Genomic DNA, 18,148 nt, shown 5'->3' with positions numbered 1-18,148 from the left:
CCACTCCCCCCTCTTCCTTCCTCGCACCACAGTCGCTCTTAAAGGGCCAGGCGCCATGGAAACACAGAGACAGACTCAGGAACAGGAAGTCACAGTCGTTCCACTTTAATCACAACAAACACGTTTTTTAAACTTTACACAACAACCAGTTCCACACACACACACACACACACACACAACACACAGGTAAACACACACAACACACACACACCTGCAGCACTGTGACGTCATCACAGGTAAACACACACAGGGACGATGGTGAAAACTACATTCACAGGTTCAGGAGCAGCAGCTGGAACAACACACACACACACACACACACACATGTCCTTGTACTTCTATCTTTGTGAGGACAATCATTGACATAATGTATTCTCTAACCCTAACACCTTAACCATCTGAAACTAATGCCTAACCTTAACCATTACTCTTAACCTAACTTAAACATAATTATAACCTAAAGTCTTAACCCTCAAACGGCCCTCCGGCCAAAATGTCCTCACTTCCCAAAAATGTCCCCACTCTCTTGGTTAAAACTGTTACCGGTCCTCACAAGGTAGTAAGTACAAGAACACACACACACACACACACACACACACATCTGGTTGAACGTCTCTGTTCTAAACTAAATATAATAATAAACTATAATAATAATATTCTATCCAACAACAACAGACAACATCATCAGCTCTTCAGTTGAAACAATGTGAATTATTTGGTGTAAAAGGTAAAAACTGCATTTGTGTGTAAAGAAAATAAAACTTCTGCTTTAGAAAAAACCTCCAGGAGAAAAAAACTGTTATTATTATAATTAATAATAATATTATTATCATCATCATCAATATGGTGAAGTTATTCTGTCTGTAGTGTTGCATCAATGTGACGGTACGGTGGCTGAACAGGGTCAAAGGTCAAACTGCACCAGAGCAGAGAGAGCAGCGTTAGCTTATTCATGGTGTGGGTCAGAGCGCCACCTGCAGGTCTAAAGAGTTTATGTTTGTGTTGATGTTTTTACTCTGTGGCGTGTGGCGTGCAGCCTGTCTGTCCTCGCCAGCCGCAGTAGGACAGTAGGACAGTCTGGTGTACGGTCGGTACGGTGTCTGTGAGGTCACAGCCGTGTGTTCTCGGTGGCGGCGGTGGCGGTGGCGTCTCCGTGCCGCCCGTAGAAGTGCACGGCGTGGCGAGCCATGCGTCTGTTAAGGAGGGGGGAGGACGGCGCTCCGTCCTGGACGGACGCGTCCCTGAAGGACACCTCGGCGTCCGGCAGGTCGTCGGGCAGGTCGGGGTCGCGCGGCGGCGGCCTCCAGAGCCGCGGGTGGAAGCAGCTGTAGTACAGAGCTTTGACCAGCAGCCCCAGCACGTAGGACGCCGGCAGCGCCGCCAGCAGCACGGCGCCGTACAGCCGCGTCCACGCCGGGTCTCTGTAGAGCCACCAGGTCAGCAGCAGCACGCCGCCGTCGGCCGCCATGAAGGCGTGGTAGATGAGGCTGCGCCCCCGCGTGCGGCCCTCGGCCACGTTGAACCAGCTGAAGTACCAGATCAGACCCACGGTGGCGCGGTACAGCCGCTCGCCGCCGGCGCTGTCCATGAAGCTGGTCCGCTGCCGCCACGCCCACAGCACCAGCGCCGCCCACAGCAGCAGGAAGTGGGCGGCGACCCAGCCGTCCAGCACCGAGGCGAAGAGCGCCACGGCGGCCACGCGCGGCGCCATGAGCAGCAGGTTCCACAGGAAGTAGACGAGGGAGGAGCTCCAGCCCTGCTGCGCCTTGTCGGGCAGGAAGGAGCGCAGCGAGCGGTGGTAGTCCACCACCATCCACGCCATCGACGTGGTCGACGCCGCCACGCTCACAACTACACACACAGGAGCACACGGTCAGAAACACAGACAGTGAACGCACCACAGCTGATTCAGATTCAGGTTAAAAGTCATTTTCATAAAAACGAGATAATGTTTCACTTAAAGGGACAGTTCAACATTTTTATCCAACAACTCCACAACGCTCTGGTGGACAAGTTGTGACCTGCACATTCACCACGCTATGAGATAATAACACAACGTTACCAGACAGAGTTGTTTTAGAGGGAAATGCAGAGACTGCTTGATGAAAAACTGTCCCTGAAGGCAACGCGCATCAGCGGTTTTGCATAAATTTCCCTCTAAAACAACTCTGTCTGGTAACGTTGTGTTATTATCTCATAGCGTGGTGAATGTGCAGGTCACAACTTGTCCACCAGAGCGTTGTGGAGTTGTTGGATTGTGTATTTGATGAGTTTGATGAGGGAAACCAAGAAATCCCATGAGCCTCCGTAGCGTAGCTCTGAGCAGCTCACGGCTCTGCTCCGCCGTTCTAAAAATAGCTTGCACCGACAATTAAAGGTAACGAACCTACTGCTGTGACTATAGGGATTATGGCAATGGGCCAATTTGACAAAATGTTGAACTATCCCTTTAAACAAAAAAAGCAGATTTACTAATATTAGTAAATAAATGTCAGTGTGTGTGTGTGTGTGTGTGTGTGCTTACACTGCACGGTGCGTGCCCGGTTGGTGCTCAGCATGACGTAGACCATGAGTGTGAGCTGAGGAGCGCTCTCACAGAAGGTCTCGATCAGTCGCAGCATGCTGAGGTCATGGGTCAGGTAGACGGCGTACTCCGACCCCGCCTCCTTCCGCCACCACACCCTGAAGCCCTGACGGATGGCCGACACGTGTCTGAGGAAAACACACACACACACACACACACACACACACACACACACACAGAACAAAGAAAACAATTATCTGAAACGAGGCGTTCAATGACGTCTCTCATATTTTCTCGGCTCATTAACTCTTTACGTCTCTTTATTCGCCTGTTTAACCTGTCACCTGTGATGTACCTGAGATCAGCTGATGGAAAATCCTGTTTGCTTTGTTTGTGAGCAGAGAGAAGGAGTGATCAAAGTAGAGCTGCAACAATTAATCCAACAATAATCGATCTAATAATCAGTTTGAGTCGTTTTATTAAACAGGGATGCAAACGGGTCAGGACCAAAAAAGAGAGGAATTGTCTGGCGGGCGGGCGGGCGGGGGGGGGGGCTCACCATTAACAATATCACAGAAAAGTCAATTTCCAGTAGTTCAACCCCAACCAAGTATTGAGTGCATATAGATGGACAGTTTTCAGAAGGCCAACATTTCTAGATTAAAAATGCTTTAAAAAAATAAAAACCATTGCAATATTTCAATTTTGGAGATACTGATTTTTAGGTCTTCACTGAATGTTAGTCATAATTATTACTATTAAAATAAACAGAAGAAATAAAGACATGGGATTTAACATCCCATTCAGTGTGTAATGGACATATAGGCCTATATAATGTGTTAGTTTCACTTTAATTGAACACATTCTACATCGCGGAGGCGACGTCTCTCCTTCACCGTAGAAACGGGGCAGAGCTCCGTGGGAGACACCTGCCTGACACAGTAATGTACGTACCGACTGCACGCGGATACGCGCCGCTTTGGGTAACGAGCGCGCACGTCGCGCGTCAACATTGGAGGTGAATAGGTCGGCTGTTACCAGTGTAATCAGAGACAACCATGAATGAGTTGTCGCACACACTGAGGTGAGCAGCAGCAGAGCGGCCGCACCGTGACCGCGGTCCGCTCCAGCTGCCTGGTGTTCCCATTACGCACCAGCGTCTTTTCAGTCACTTGTCCAAGTTCTCCTTTACTGTTTTTTTTTTCGAGACAACACTCATCTCTCTCTCTCTCTTTTACCTGCGGTGTCAGCTGATGTGCACATCTGCAGCAACCCAAACAAATGCACATGTTACTGTTGACTGGCTCTATTCCAGCCACATGATTGGTTCGGCGCGGTGGAAATCTCATTATCATTGGTTATTTGTATTGTCTGCCAAAACATGGATGAATGAAACCTGTCGACCACGTCTCATATTTCTATCGAGGAAAAGTTATTTCACAATTTATAGACACAAAACCGACAAGCACTGAGAGCCGCATGTTGCAGTGACGTTATATAGGCTATAAAAAAAATAATCCGCAAATAATAAACCGACGAAAAGGTGCAACTTGCCACTTAACTTCTTGTCGATGTATTATTTGCGGGGGGTTTCGGGGGATCTGGTGACGGTGGAGGATCTGGGACTGATTGACTGTGGACCACCACCAGTCTGATCAGGTCCATCACAGCACAGCAGCTGCAGCTCTGCCCCGCTGTCACATGACGCATATCAGCGCAATCTGTTTACATTAAACCGACATCAGGAGAATAATGAGAATTAGCCTATGATTTAAAAAATATATATTTGTTTCGAATTTTGGCCCCTGGATCATGATTTTTTGGGGCGCATTCTTGGTAAAAAAAAATCCTCTAAAAAAAAAGACAGTTGGGATGCATAATGTGTCTCATAACAGTATACTGTGCGTCACGTTATCGTCCCCCCCCTCTGTACTGAGCTGGCCGGTACTGGGTATAGCGTCCTGCTGATCACCGCGCTGAGGCACCGGCCGGTCTGAGCTGCGTTCATGTGCCGACTTTAAAACTCTCCAGAATGAATGGATCAGAAGCGACGGCGGCGTTTGGCCTCAGTGTCTCGGACTTCCAGAGCAGCTACAGCAGCGTTGTGACCTCGACCATGGTTGGTGAGAGCAGAAATGTTGTTGTAGGCCTGTGCATATTCTCATTTGTCCAGGTCATAGTATTTCAAAGGAGGTTAAATCGAAAGCAACTGGACTTATACTGAGTCTCCACACCAGATAGTTGGACCAGTCTCAGCCTGGTCAGATGCTACATGAACTGATGAAGCCTCATGGATGAGAGGTGAAACGTCTTCCTAGACAAATAACTAAGTCCAGTTGAACCTCCTTTGAAAAAAAAAAAAAGTTGTTGGCGGGCTCGTGAATTTTTTTTGAAACGAGTGAAAACGAGCGATAAATCGCATTTCTCGCGTATCTCGCGTTTGGTTGCGCGTAAAAGCTCGCGCGAAAAAAAAGCGTTCCTCGTGTTTGTGTGGGAAGCCCCTGTGGGTCTTCCCACCAAACACGATGAAATAGACGAAGACGCGAGGGTCCCGTCGCCATAAAAGAATCGCGTGTATTGCGTCGCAAAAAAAAAAAAGTCGCGTATACCGCGTCTCGCGCCTAATCGCGTCTTTGCGTCACGGCCTTTTACACCGCGGACGTAACGAATAAACGGTGACGGTGTGAACGAACAACATAGAACAGGACCAGACGTGCGTTGTTTCCTCTTTTCACCTACAGCTCCACTCTCTCTTACTTACACTAACTACTGTTATTGTTGAGGCCAGAGAATTGTGGGATTTGTAGTTTTGGACCAATCGCAGGTTGTGCTCTTTCTTTTTTGTGATTTTCCCGGTTCACACATGTCTTTTTTTTTTAGGGGCAAATGCGAGTGAAATGCTCGCCCATGGTGGGCATAAGAAAATTTAAGACCTGTCTAAAATTATTTAAGACTTGAACACAATAATTCAACAAATTTAAGACATTTTAAGGCCTAAAAGTGTGTAATGGACATAGCCTATATAATGTGTTAGTTTCACTTTAATTGAACACATTCTACATCGCGGAGGCGACGTCTCTCCTTCACCTCTGAAACGGGGCAGAGCTCCGTGGAAGACACCTGCCTGACACAGTAATGTACGTACCGACTGCACGCGGATACGCGCCGCTTTGGGTAACGAGCGCGCACGTCGCGCGTCAACATTGGAGGTCGGCAGTTATCAGTATGATCAGAAACCATGAATGAGTTCGCCTCAGTTTCACGTGATTGTCACTGTCAGCCTGTTAGAAAAACATTTTACTGACCCCAGCTGAGACACTGAGACCCCCCCCCCCCCCTCAAAACAAAAACTCTTCGGATCTGAATGATTCACACAAGTCACCTAATTGGTCATGAAAAAAGCGAGTTTCGCTTTTCGGCGCGCTGTTTGCATCCCTGATTAAAGAAAAAAAGTCCAGATTCTCTGATTCCAGCTTCTTAAATGTGAATATTTCTGGTTTCTTTGTTCCTTTATGACAATAAACTGAGTCTCTCTTTGGTTTGTGGACAAAACAAGACATTTGAGGACGTCGTCTGGTGGTTTGAGAAACACTGATTGATGTTTTACAACAAACAACTAATCGATTAATCATTTATAATCAACAGACGAATCGATAATGAAAATAATGGTTAGTTGCAGCCCTAGATCAGTGATCATAAAGGCTGATTGAGTCTATGTTTGATAAATACATGAAGAAATAAAGCAAAGACATCATAAATGTAGAGACTGTAGAGAATTAATTCATGTACTTGTTTCTGGATAAATTGTATCTACTTTTATTCATCTTTTTATCCATTGATTAACTATTATTATTATTATTATCAATAGTAGTATTCATAATAATATTAATACTAAAATGTGTTTTTATCTTTGAACAGAACTTGTTCTGGACATTATCACTGTTTTCTACCATTTCATTGACTCAGTGATTAATCAATAACCAGCTCTGATTGGTCAATAGGTGGTGGTGTGTTTACGGAACCTGGGGCTAAGTTGGGTCATCACTGAGTTTATGCAACTTCCACATGTTGAGAAACACGTGGGGAATTTTAAAATAAAAAGTTTAAGAACATTATGTCTATTTCTGATCAATGTATTGATTGTGTATTGGTGTATTGGTGTATTGATCTGCACCAGCCGGGCTGTACCTGCAGAGGAAGCCCAGCTGCAGCACATGCAACAGGCCGGACAGCTGCACCCGGTCCCCGAACAGCACCGTCTGCGCTCCGGTCTGCGCGCTGAAGCCCGGCAGCTCCCGGTCGTAGCGGAACCAGAACCAGCTGAACATCTGGACCACGACGGAGGACTGGACCATGAGGCCGACCAGCACGCCGAACCACAGCAGCTCCCCGCGGCAGTAGAACTCCGCGGCCGCCCAGATGTCGGAGCCCCAGTCCAGCAGGAAGGTGCAGACCCCCACCACCGAGAAGATGAAGTCCACCCAGGAGTACCGGGAGAACCGGGACCGGGAGCCGGTGGCGGTGGCGCGCTCCATGGCGAGCCCGCGCACCGAGCAGCAGCAGCGGGAGCGCGCCCGGTGGAAAACCTGCATAGATATAGGTATATATAGTGAGTAGATGCCGCGTTCCCAGGCAGCTCTATTGAGTGGAACGCGTCAACGCGGCCGCCATCTTGGTACGGGGGAAGCCGTGTCTACTTACTGCACTAGTAACCATTAAAATCACCATAACTCACTGAATATTCAACCGATTTTCAAGCCGTTTGGTTTATTATAAATGTCAGACATATATTTATGATACAACAACAAAAAATTCGTTTTGTTTTGTTTTTTGAATTTTTTTTATAATTTTTTTTAAATGTATTGAACATACACTTACATACTCAGACACATACCCACATGCATAAATACACAAAAATTTGTTCTACAAGGGTCTGACCGGGTCTGGCTGCTTGTCAGACGTATATGTGTCTATGGTCAGAAACCGACCCAAGATGGCGGCGCTATTGACGTACGCTGAGAAGCATCTAGTCATATATATATCTATGGTAAACCTACCTGTTGCTGAGCGGCTGCTAACTCTCTCAGCTAGCGACGAGCCCCGTTAGTTCCCTCCAGAACCGAACCGGCTCCACGGTCTTCACCCCGCTGAAGGAAAGCCGAGTCCAGTCCCGCTGAGCCGCCGCCGGCCGCTCCAACATGGTTCACAGCCGAGCACAGAGTCCGAGGAGCGGGAAGTTATTACTCAAGTTAAAAACCGCCATAACGGAGCAGATGGTGAGTTTACAAGTAGTGAGCAGCGTTAGCCCCGCCCACCGCCGCCAGGGGCCTGCGCGTGTCCGAGCGCGGCCACGACTGAAGCCCCTGAAGCAGTTGGTTGATTAATAGGTCGATTATGTTTAAAAACAGGAACAACTCAGTTCCTCATCGCTGCCACTGTTTGGTGTTTACTTTAGTTTTAGACTGTGCTGCTATGAATCCTGGGTAGATGCTCACCTGCCCCCCACCCCCTCCCCAAAAGGAAGACAAACCCTTACTGCAGGTTCATCCCCTCACCATAAACTGCTGAATGCAAAGTACTGTAGACTTAATATGTGCAATATACCAGGTACTTTACTCTAGTTCAGAGAAACAAAAACAATGAGGCCCTTTATTTATTTAACTGACTGTTTTTAATTTTCCTTTAAGTTGGTTTTTGCTCCAGCTTGCATATTAAAAATGTGTATTCCCTACTTGCCACACACTGTCTGAGAATGTGTATTTGCCGGTGACTGTATAGTCTGATTTGTGGGTATACTGCTTTGGTACACTGTTCATACCTGTTTTGTTTTTTTTGTAGTTTGTATACTGAAATGCATTTCCAGTGGGCATCCTGAGTATACCCGAGTATCACAGACTGTGAATATCCCTTCTGGGACAAATAAAGCGTTCTGACTCTGATTCAGATTCTGAAGACTGTTGAGCCCTGTTTATATGTCTATGGTTGACCTCAGCAGAAAGTGTTTGTGTTAAAGAGTGAAACAATAAGAGGAAGACTCTCTCCTCAGCCTGAGAATAAAGTGACTTCACTTTTTTGGCTTTAAATGGATGGGTATTTATTTATTTATTTATTTAATTACTTTTCTTGCTTTAGACTAATAAATGAGTTTAAAATTGGCCTAACAACTGCCTTCTGACAACAGAGGCCGATTCTGAGCATTATCTAATCATCTTAGAGGTTTTTCTTTTCATGTTTTATGTGAATATTCACTGTTTTTCTCTGTTAGTATAATGTGGATAATCAGAATCAGAATAGGCTTTATGCACAGCTCCACTACTTCCTGAACTTAAACAAGCTCATTTATTTGCTGTCTTACATTATTGGACAAACTGATTAATCCACAATTGTTGTGACTACTGAGGTCAGAGTCAGACACACCTGGATTAATCAGTTTGTCCAATGTAAGACAGGAAATAAAGGAGCTTGTTTAAGTTCAGGAAGTAGTGGAGCTGTGCATAAAGCCTATTAGAATCAGAAAATGTTTTTATTGCTAAGAGCAGTAAAGGTCACTTTACAGCACAAGGAACTTGGCGTGGTGTCAGGTGCAGAAAAAAGTTGTGACAAAAATGAAAACATTAAAATTACAATAAAATAGAATAAATTAAGAAATATATTCTAGTACAAAAAATACACATATACTATATTCAATTTAGGATTTATATACAATAGAATAGAATACAGATAGATTCATAGATAGATTAAACCAGTTTTTAAAATCCCCTCAGTACAGCTCTGATTGGTGGAGAGAGTTAAAGAACCTTTTGTACTATTTGACCTGAGAGTCAAAACGCAGGGCGCGTTTCTTTAACCCGCTGCCCGAGGCCACGCCCCCTGCGGCGCGCGTCCGAGCCTCCTCCGCCGCGGGAACGCGCCTCCTCCTCCTCTTGTGTGTGTGTGTGCTGCACGGTTCCGGTCGGACCCACCACTCTTCGGTAGCAGCGCAGCAGCAGCAGCTAACAGGATGTCTCGGGTGTACATCGGCCGGCTGAGCTACAGGGCCCGGGAGAAGGACGTGGAGCGGTTCTTTAAGGGCTACGGGAAGATCCTGGAGGTCGACCTGAAGAACGGGTGAGACGCGGCGGCTTCAGTCCGTCCCTTTGTCCGGGAACACGACGCGCTGCCCGGGGCCTTGTGGAGCGCAGCAGGCCGCCGAGCAGGCTAACCGCTAACACACATACATACATAACATAACAAACACACGGTCCATCGATAGATAGTGTGAATTATTGATCATTATCGATGTATTGATTTATTTATCTCCCTGTTGGTTTATTGAACTTTAATAATCCAATGAGTAGGTTCGTGTTGGCGGGCTCCCGCGTGCTCCGTGTCCCCTGCACACCACGGTTAGCATTAGCTTTAGCATCAGTTAGCTCGCGTTAGACGTGGCAATGTCACGGGCGGTTGTCGGTCGGCGTGTACGTGTGTGTGTTACAAGCACAGCGCTAACTAAACAAACAACACTAGCTCTCACACACACACATTTGTTCAGATGTGTGTGTTTTCTGCTGGTAACATCTCTCTGTGTGTGTTTTTTTTATAAAGTGTTTTGTAGCATTAGCTTCCCGTTAGCACCAGGTAGATCCTCCCTTTATCTGCAGGTATAACGGCCGTTAGCTGCCGAGCTAACAACAACTAGCCGATGGAGGATGTTTGAAATTTAAACTTGGACTCTGTTAGTTCGTGTTATTGTTTCAGATAACACGAGCAGAAGGAAAATAAAGAAAATATCTGACTCTTATTCACACATGAGAAACTGGATCTTCAGTATCTTTAATTAAACCATCTTTGTTACCTTTTGTTTGTAAAAGCCACTGTAGTTTGAATCGGCTTCTACACGCAGTCAGCGATGCGAATCACATCCACCAGACTCCATCTATAAATAATAAACTTTACAGTCCTTTATTTAAATTAAACTAATAGAGGTATTCCTCCACTTTGTCTGAAAACATCAGCGTTTCACACCAACTTTTTTTATTTTTATGGCAGCACAGTGACCTCTAACGTAAAGTTTTAGGGGCCCCACACTGTAAACTCACGTGTAAAACAAACATGCACATTTTCATTCATGATCCACACACACATTGGGCCTGACGCCTGTAACGACTTTTCACCAGTGTTGTAAGTAAGTAAAGAAATAAATATACAGCAAATTTACTGGTATCCCTCCACCAACTTTTTTTTTTACAAAGTTTTAGGGGCACACACCGTAAGTCCACTTGCAAAGCAAATATTCACATTTCCTTTTCATTCACAATCCTCCCGCTCATCGGTCTGACACCTGTGATGATAGATTCCTGTTTCACATTTCACCAGTGTTAAAAAAAAAAAAGAAGCCAAATTTACTCGTTAAATGTATTCGAAGGCGAAAACTTTACCTGCACTGTTTTTATAAACAGGAAACGCCTCCATTTTGGGGCAGAGTCTGGAGCCCTGAACAAGATGAATGTGTTGTTGTTGCACCAGGTGTTAAACGACCCCCTCTCCCCCCTCTCTCTCTGTTTCACAGGTATGGGTTTGTTGAGTTCGATGACCCCCGCGACGCAGACGACGCCGTTTACGACCTAAACGGCAAAGAGCTGTGTGGCGAACGGGTCATAGTGGAACACACCAAAGGCCCCCGCCGCGACGGGGGGTATGGAGGAGGAGGTGGAGGAGGAGGTGGTGGTGGAGGGGGAGGAGGAGGAGGAGGAGGAAGGAGTAAGTGTCCAGAAAAGGGTGTGTGCATTTATTTCACTGGATTTCTACTGTCATTTTTACTACAGCCAATCGTTGATGTGCTAAACGCTGAGAGCTCGTCATTGGTGGCTGGTGTGCACTCAGTTTACATCCTGACCGGTCTGAGGCGGGCGGAGGACGCTCTGACGTCACCACGTCACACGTCTAAAAACACTGACCCAGAGTCAGATCTGTAGAAACACTGAAGAACCGGATCGCTGTTCGTGTTGATAACGAGGCAGCGGACCGGTCTTCATGTCTCATTGTCAGTGAGCTTCACTCACTCTTAACATCACCAGCGTTCACTCAGTACGTTCACATGACAGGTGGAAAACTGGATTCTGGCTGTAACCATATAGATATAGATGAAGATGTTTTAAAAAAAAAAGAACGAAAAGGGAAGCTGAGGTCCGACCCGGGGCATTAGACCTGTTTGCACTGCAGGAGTTCCTGGTGAAGGAACTTCTACAGATTATCACGCAGTCGTTGTGCAGCTTTTCCCCCCCTGCTTTCTCGTGAAGCTGGGTTTTTAATCGCCGTCTCAATCGTCACGTAATCGTGCGATCGCTTATTTAATAAAACTTCTCCCATTCATCGTTTACTGACTTATTCTCTCTTTTTCCGGCTGTGAAGATGCTTTTTTAATGACGCATAGTTTTAAAAATGCCTCTTATTTAGGGGCTTTGTCCCACTCTGAGTCTGACCAATCAGCACAGAGTAAATCTCAAGCTCCACCTGGGAGTTTTTCAGGTCTGATCTGAGTCTCTACCCGGAGGCAGGGACTTGATTAGGCCCCATAAAAGTTCCTGTAGACGGTTCCTGCAGATGAGACACTCCTATTTGTTTCTATTTTCAGCGTCCGATCAGGAACTGTAGTTATTTATTCCCAGTTATTAACCAGGTGACAGAAAAGTGAACAGGACGAGAGTCTGTATCTGTGTCTGTTGAGGAGACAGCGTCAGGTTTTAGATGTGAACTCTGCTGGAGCTGAGAGCAGTCAAGTTTAAGAAGTTTATTATCACACAGATGTACAAGTACATGCATTGTGAGAAGATTAAGTAGATAAATAGATTAAAGAAACAGTAAATGAATAACAATATACTAACAAAAACCTATCTGAGCTGTTGGTGTGAACGTACTGACTGGTCCTGGTGCAGTTTGACCCTCAGTGGCCTGTTTAACATTCAGGCGTCTCTGCTTCCTGATTGGTCGTCCACACTGAGCAGGTGAGGAGCTCGTCTCCTCGTCGCTACACGAGAGATTAAACTCGTGTGCACCAGAGCCACCAATGACTTGACAATGTGATGATGATGATGATGATGATGATGATGCATATGTGATGGGGAGATGGCTTACTGATAGACAGGGATATAATAATAATAATTCTAATAATAATAACGATAACATGTCTTCATTTGAATATTGTAAACCTTCTGATTGTCACATATCTTGTAATCTATTGATGTCTTATTATTCCGTTTTTTATTTTATTTAAATGACTGTCAATTTAAAGGTAAAGATTTAACAAAGAACCTCAATGTTTTAATTGAAAGAGTCCTTTGCTGACTGCCTGCCCCTATTGCTGGCCATGGTGTCCCCCCTTTCCAAGAGTGTGGTTTGACCATTCTGGGCCCCTGGGCAGACCAAAAAAGGGAGCCATTGTGAATGAAGACCGCTTTTCCCATTAGGCCCAGGCCGGGTGGTGAGGATGCCATGGGGTTAGGAACAGATGTGGGTTCAGCTCTTCTAGGTGCCTGACAACAACAGCACATGTTTGTAACAGTCAAATGTTGTTAGTTTAGGTTTAGGTTAGTTTAGCCTGATTTAGTTCACCGTAAGTACTTCTTCCTCCATCAGTTATTGTTTCTGACTTTGAGTTGTGTTTTGTTTCTTAGCTACAGAACAGAACAGAATAGGCCTATTGAACTTTTACCAAAACCTACTCAGCTAAACTTTGTCTTTGTCTACTAGGTTTTTTATAAAAACAAAGCTTTGAGAAATAAGTAGGGTTTTTTTTAAACAAAAAAAAAAAGAAAGAAACAAGAGGTTTTTTTAAACCAACTTTATTTTTTTCTTTTTGTAAAGTTTTTCACATTTTTCTTTCCCCTTTTTGTTTTCCTTTTCCCAAGTGAATATTGAGATATTGAGTAGAGAGTAGCAGGAGTTTAGTGTAAGTGCAGCCGCTGGCCGCCGCTCTGGGACTCACTCTGTCTTGTCTCCTTGTTGCCCTGAAAGGTGGATATGGACGCTGGGGCAGAGACAGATATGGTCCACCCATACGCACTGATTATCGCCTCATTGTTGAGAATCTTTCCAGCCGCTGCAGCTGGCAGGACCTCAAGGTAAAACACACATTTCACCTCTTTTCTTCTTTACCTTTTCAGGTTCAATTGAATGTCTTTATTGTCATTGCACAAGTACAAAGAAATTGGGTGCAGTCCCTAAGTTGCAAGTAGGAAAAATATAAAAATAAATAAAACATCTATATGTAGAGTAGAAACATCGATCACAGTTCTAAAAAGCAAGAAAAACAAACAAATTAGAGTCGACAAAGTGCTGAAATCCATGAAATAAAAAGAAATAATTCAAAACGCCAAGAGCAAACTTCCTACAGATATAGGCTAAAAAATAAAAATGGTTCAATAAAATGAGAATAAAACGATGAGATAAATTACTCAGTAGAAAACGAAACTGTTTTTGTAACGTTTTTATTGACATTCTGCAACAATGTGACATTTACATCAATTTCAGTTTCAGCATCAATGTCCTTTCTCAAGTAATAAATGAACATAAAAAATAAAAACATGAACACAAAGGGAGTAGGGCTGGGATGATATTCTTTTCTCCCGGTTTGATTTAAATTCACCCTTTGTCAAGTCCCGCCCTCCACGGTTACTGTTGCTAGGTTGGACAAACAATGGTCACGAAAGAGTTAACTCCCATTGGAAACCATTGAAAATTAGGCAGATCATTTGAATGAACTTATCTATCAGGAAAATGATGACGTAGCGGAGATGATGAAAGTAATGGCAAACAAACACTGCATATCTCCAAAATCAGGCAGGTTTCCAGGATGCCAGGTAGCCGACTCATTTTAATGTAACAATTGCCGATGAGAACCGGTGTCAAAAAGGAAAAAAGGAAGAAAAAAAAACAATCGATCACGGACTTCATGATCGATTACCATGGCAACGAACGAAGCTTCGGTTTTTTTGGGTCAGCCCTAGTGTCTACAGATGATATCAGGAGACGTATAGCCCCTAAAAAAAATGCACATCACATGTGAACCCCCCCCGCCCCCCCCAGCACCACCAAAAACAAAACCTCCCAGGATCCATTTTTCCCTCCTGGTGTTAAACCGACCGTTTCTGTTGTGTATAAAGACCGAGACATTTGAACCAATCAGAGCGGTTCGTTCCGGCTGCAGCTCATGTTGTAATGTTTTCCCTCCTCGCTGTGTGTTCAGGACTACATGAGGCAGGCGGGCGAGGTGACGTACGCCGACACCCACAAGGGGCGCCGTAACGAGGGCGTGATCGAGTTCCGTCTGTACTCGGACATGAAGCGCGCTCTGGAGAAGCTGGACGGCACCGAGGTCAACGGCAGAAAGATCCGGCTCATCGAGGACCGGCCCGGCGCCCGCCGCAGCCGCCGCTCCTACTCCCGCAGCCGCAGCCGCTCCAGGTGAGAACCGCAGCGCTGCCCGTCACCGTGGCGACACCATGGCAACAACAACGCCCAGGGCCGATAACTCACAGAGTCTCCGTCTGTCCCGTCTGTCCTCTCAGGTCCAGATCCAGGAGCCGCAGGTCCCGCAAGAGCCGCAGCCGCAGTGAGAGCAGCAGCCGCAGCCGCTCGCACTCCAGGTGAGGAACACACACAACAGCTACACAACAGATACAGCTACACAATATATACACAACATCTACACAACAGATACAGCTACACAACATCTACATGGCTACACTGCAAAAATTCAATATCTTACCAAGAATATTTGTCTTATTTCTAGTCAAAATGTCATTTCTAGTCAAAATAAATCTAATTATACTTCAAATAAGCTTGTTTTTAGACACTTTTTACTTTTTTCAAGCAAATTTTCCACTTTAAATAAGTAGAAAAATCTGTTTTTCTTTCTTTCTTATTACAAGCATAAAAAACCTTGCTTTCACTGGCAGATTTTTCTACTTATTTCAATTGAAAATTAGTTTGAAACAAGTGAAAACTGTCTAAAAACAAGTTAATTTTTAGGCGATGAGTCTTATGTAAATTTTTAGGCGATGAGTCTTATTTTAAGTGGAAAGAGGTTAGTTTTGACTAAAATTGAGACATTTTGACAAGAAATAAGACAGATATTCTTGGAAAGATTTTGAGTTTCTGCAGTGTACACAACAGAAAGAGTTTGTGGAGGACACAGAGAGGCAGCAGCCTGAGCCAGAAGTCACTGACGCTGCTGATCAGTGAAACTGTGGAGACACACGGCCGCCATCTTGGCTCACTCTGCCCCCCCACCTCCCCTCAGAGCTTTAAACCTCTGGTTCATGTTCTACTGAAACAACCACAACATCAAATGGTTTGGTTTGTTCTGAACGTCATTAATACAGTTCTGATGCTGATACTTAAAGGGACAGTACGTAACTTATTTGGCTTTTTATCAGCAACAATCAAATATTCGGATTCTCTGAGTCGCCTCCTCCTGCTCCAGAGGGTGAAACAGGCAGTTTCCTGGTTGAACATGAGCAAAGAGATGAAAGATTCACTTTACTTGACGTTACACCGTAGTGTTGAAGTGTGTTCAGTGTGACCCAATAGGAAGTGTTGATGTGACATGTTGTCTCTGTCGTGTCCTCAGGGCGGCGTCTCGCTCTCGCAGTCGCTCCCGCAGCAAGAAGAACAAGAAGACCAAGAAGGAGGAGGAGGAGCGCAGCAACGGAGCGCAGAAGAGCAAGGAGCGCAGCCGCAGCCGTAGCCGCAGCAGCCCCAAGAGCAAGAAGGGCAAGAAGGACGGGAAGAAGAAGAAGGACGACTCCCGCTCCAGGTCCCGGTCCCGCTCCCGGTCCCGCTCCCGATCCGGGATGAAGGACCGCTCCAGGAAGTCCGGCTCCAAGAGCCGCGAGCCGGCGAAGAGCGACGACGAGGGCGGCGAGCCGGAGAGGGGCTCGCGCTCCCGTTCCCGCTCCCGCAGCCCGGCCGAGTCCAAGTCCAGAGCCCGGTCCAAATCCAAGTCCAAGTCCAAGTCCCGGTCCCCGTCGCCGGCCAAGGCCCGGTCCCGTTCCCGGTCCCGCTCCGCTTCCCGCTCCGAGTCCCGCTCCAAGTCCCGCTCCCCGTCTCGCTCCCGCTCCCGTTCACGCTCCTAGTTCAGAGTTTGGACTGTGTCACTGCCCCCCCCCCCCTCCCCTCCCTTGCCCCGCCGTCGTCCAATCACATTCCCCACAACACTACCCCCCCCCCCCCCCCCCCCCCCTCCCCCGGCCCCTCCCCCTCCTGTTTTTGATAAGTAGCTGTAGAACCAGGCTCAACGTCTCTGCACTCGCTTCTGTTTGTTTGACTCGTACTCAGCAGGTCGCTGCTCCGCCGCCACTGCACCGACAACCCCCCTCCCTCCCCCCAGAACCCCCTTCGACCCCCCCCCTCCGCGGTGCAATCTCACTTTTATAAGTTGAACCCATGATGGTCTGTGTCTTAGCCTTTTTTTAATCCAGTGTAGAAGCAGCTGAGTGGCTGCTCGCCTCCTGTGAATCCTTGTATCGTTTTATTTCAGATTAAAATGCCTGTTCTGGACTTCAGCTCCGTGTCTCTGTCTCTCTGTGTGTGTGTGTGGGTGGCTGTTACCATGGCAACGACCTCAGTGACAACAATTACAGTTTTCTCTCCACTGGTTTGGCTCATTTCTCTAAACAGAAGTCACATTCTCTAAACTCTCAGATCGTTTGGTGAAACAGTGATACAGTTCAGTTCAACACCACAGATCACTGTTAGAAGCTCATATCTCTCCTACAACACTTCACTCATGATCAAAACTAAATTTCCTTCTCATATAAATAGTCAGTTTCCCCAAAATGCATCGTCCCTTTGGCATCGGCATGAGCACTAGTCAACATGTTTAGAGGAGCATTGAAACATCCCTCATGTTACTGGACTAGTTTTTATTGTCTAGATACAGAATACAATTGTTTAAAACTGAAAAAACTAAAATAAAACCCCAGGATTTTAGGGTAAGAGTAGCCTATAATGTTTGGCATCACACGTTGCACTCACACTGTCAAGGAAAGGTAGCCATTGCTATTCACATGTAAAGAAATTTCCATTCATCAGAGTAAGAAAATGTATACAGCATAATATACTGTAATATAAACACAATAAGTAGCCTACGGTCTGTAGATAAATCTATGGTATTCATGGTTTTATGTTCTTGACTCATTTAGACAATTGAACAGACTATTATTATACATGTGATGACTTATAGAATGAAATGAAGCAACATGTTTTAGAGAGAACAACCACCAGACTGAGAATCAACAATCAGTTTGGATCAATAACATCTATTCACCTGGACGTTGTGCTACTGCAGCTACCTGGACTTCATCATTTATAAAGATAAACTGAGACATTTACAACGTGATGAAATTAAAATTCACTTCTGTTGTGAACAATCAGCGGGTGGTTTGGAGGTTTGTTGGTAACAGGAGCCGAATTTATCCAGAGAGACATTTTCATCTTCAGGGCTTAGAATTAGTGGAATTTAGTCCAACTCTCAAACTTCAGAATAAAATCTATTTATCACCTTCCTCCAGTCTAAGAATCACTCGTCCTCGTGATGTTTCAGAGCCTCCAGATGTTCCTCAGTGTGAGGAGCTGAGATGAGAC

General features: G+C 45.6%; 2 protein-coding genes across 4 annotated transcripts; one reads left to right on the top strand and one right to left on the bottom strand.

Annotated features, from left to right (window-relative positions):
• Nucleotides 1–89: 89 nt before the first annotated feature.
• On the bottom strand, nt 90–8,021 carry xkr8.3 (XK related 8, tandem duplicate 3). The gene is made up of 4 exons (XM_083982574.1): nt 7,582–8,021; nt 6,713–7,110; nt 2,525–2,712; nt 90–1,851 (listed from the first exon to the last, which is right to left on the bottom strand). The coding sequence occupies exons 2-4, from the start codon at nt 7,057–7,059 to the stop codon at nt 1,109–1,111; spliced, it is 1,278 nt and encodes a 425-aa protein (XP_083838700.1). The 5' UTR covers nt 7,060–7,110; nt 7,582–8,021; the 3' UTR covers nt 90–1,108.
• A 1,394-nt stretch (nt 8,022–9,415) lies between these two features.
• Nucleotides 9,416–17,015, top strand: srsf4 (serine and arginine rich splicing factor 4). 3 transcript variants are annotated; one of them, XM_083982559.1, is made up of 6 exons: nt 9,416–9,631; nt 11,073–11,281; nt 13,517–13,623; nt 14,748–14,965; nt 15,070–15,147; nt 16,134–17,015. In XM_083982559.1, the coding sequence occupies exons 1-6, from the start codon at nt 9,525–9,527 to the stop codon at nt 16,636–16,638; spliced, it is 1,224 nt and encodes a 407-aa protein (XP_083838685.1). In that variant the 5' UTR covers nt 9,416–9,524; the 3' UTR covers nt 16,639–17,015. The 3 variants fall into 3 exon arrangements, with proteins under 3 accessions (XP_083838685.1, XP_083838686.1, XP_083838687.1); XM_083982560.1 differs by having other exon boundaries at nt 11,073–11,263; nt 16,134–17,014; XM_083982561.1 differs by lacking the exons at nt 9,416–9,631; nt 11,073–11,281 and adding an exon at nt 11,479–13,031 and having other exon boundaries at nt 16,134–17,011.
• The last annotated feature ends 1,133 nt before the right edge of the window (nt 17,016–18,148 follow it).

Source organism: Trachurus trachurus (assembly GCF_905171665.1).
Source record: "Trachurus trachurus genome assembly, chromosome: 11".
Taxonomy (NCBI): Eukaryota; Metazoa; Chordata; class Actinopteri; order Carangiformes; family Carangidae; genus Trachurus; species Trachurus trachurus.
The sequence above is the reverse complement of the archived record's forward strand: the minus strand, read 5'-3'. Positions and strand labels throughout refer to the sequence as shown.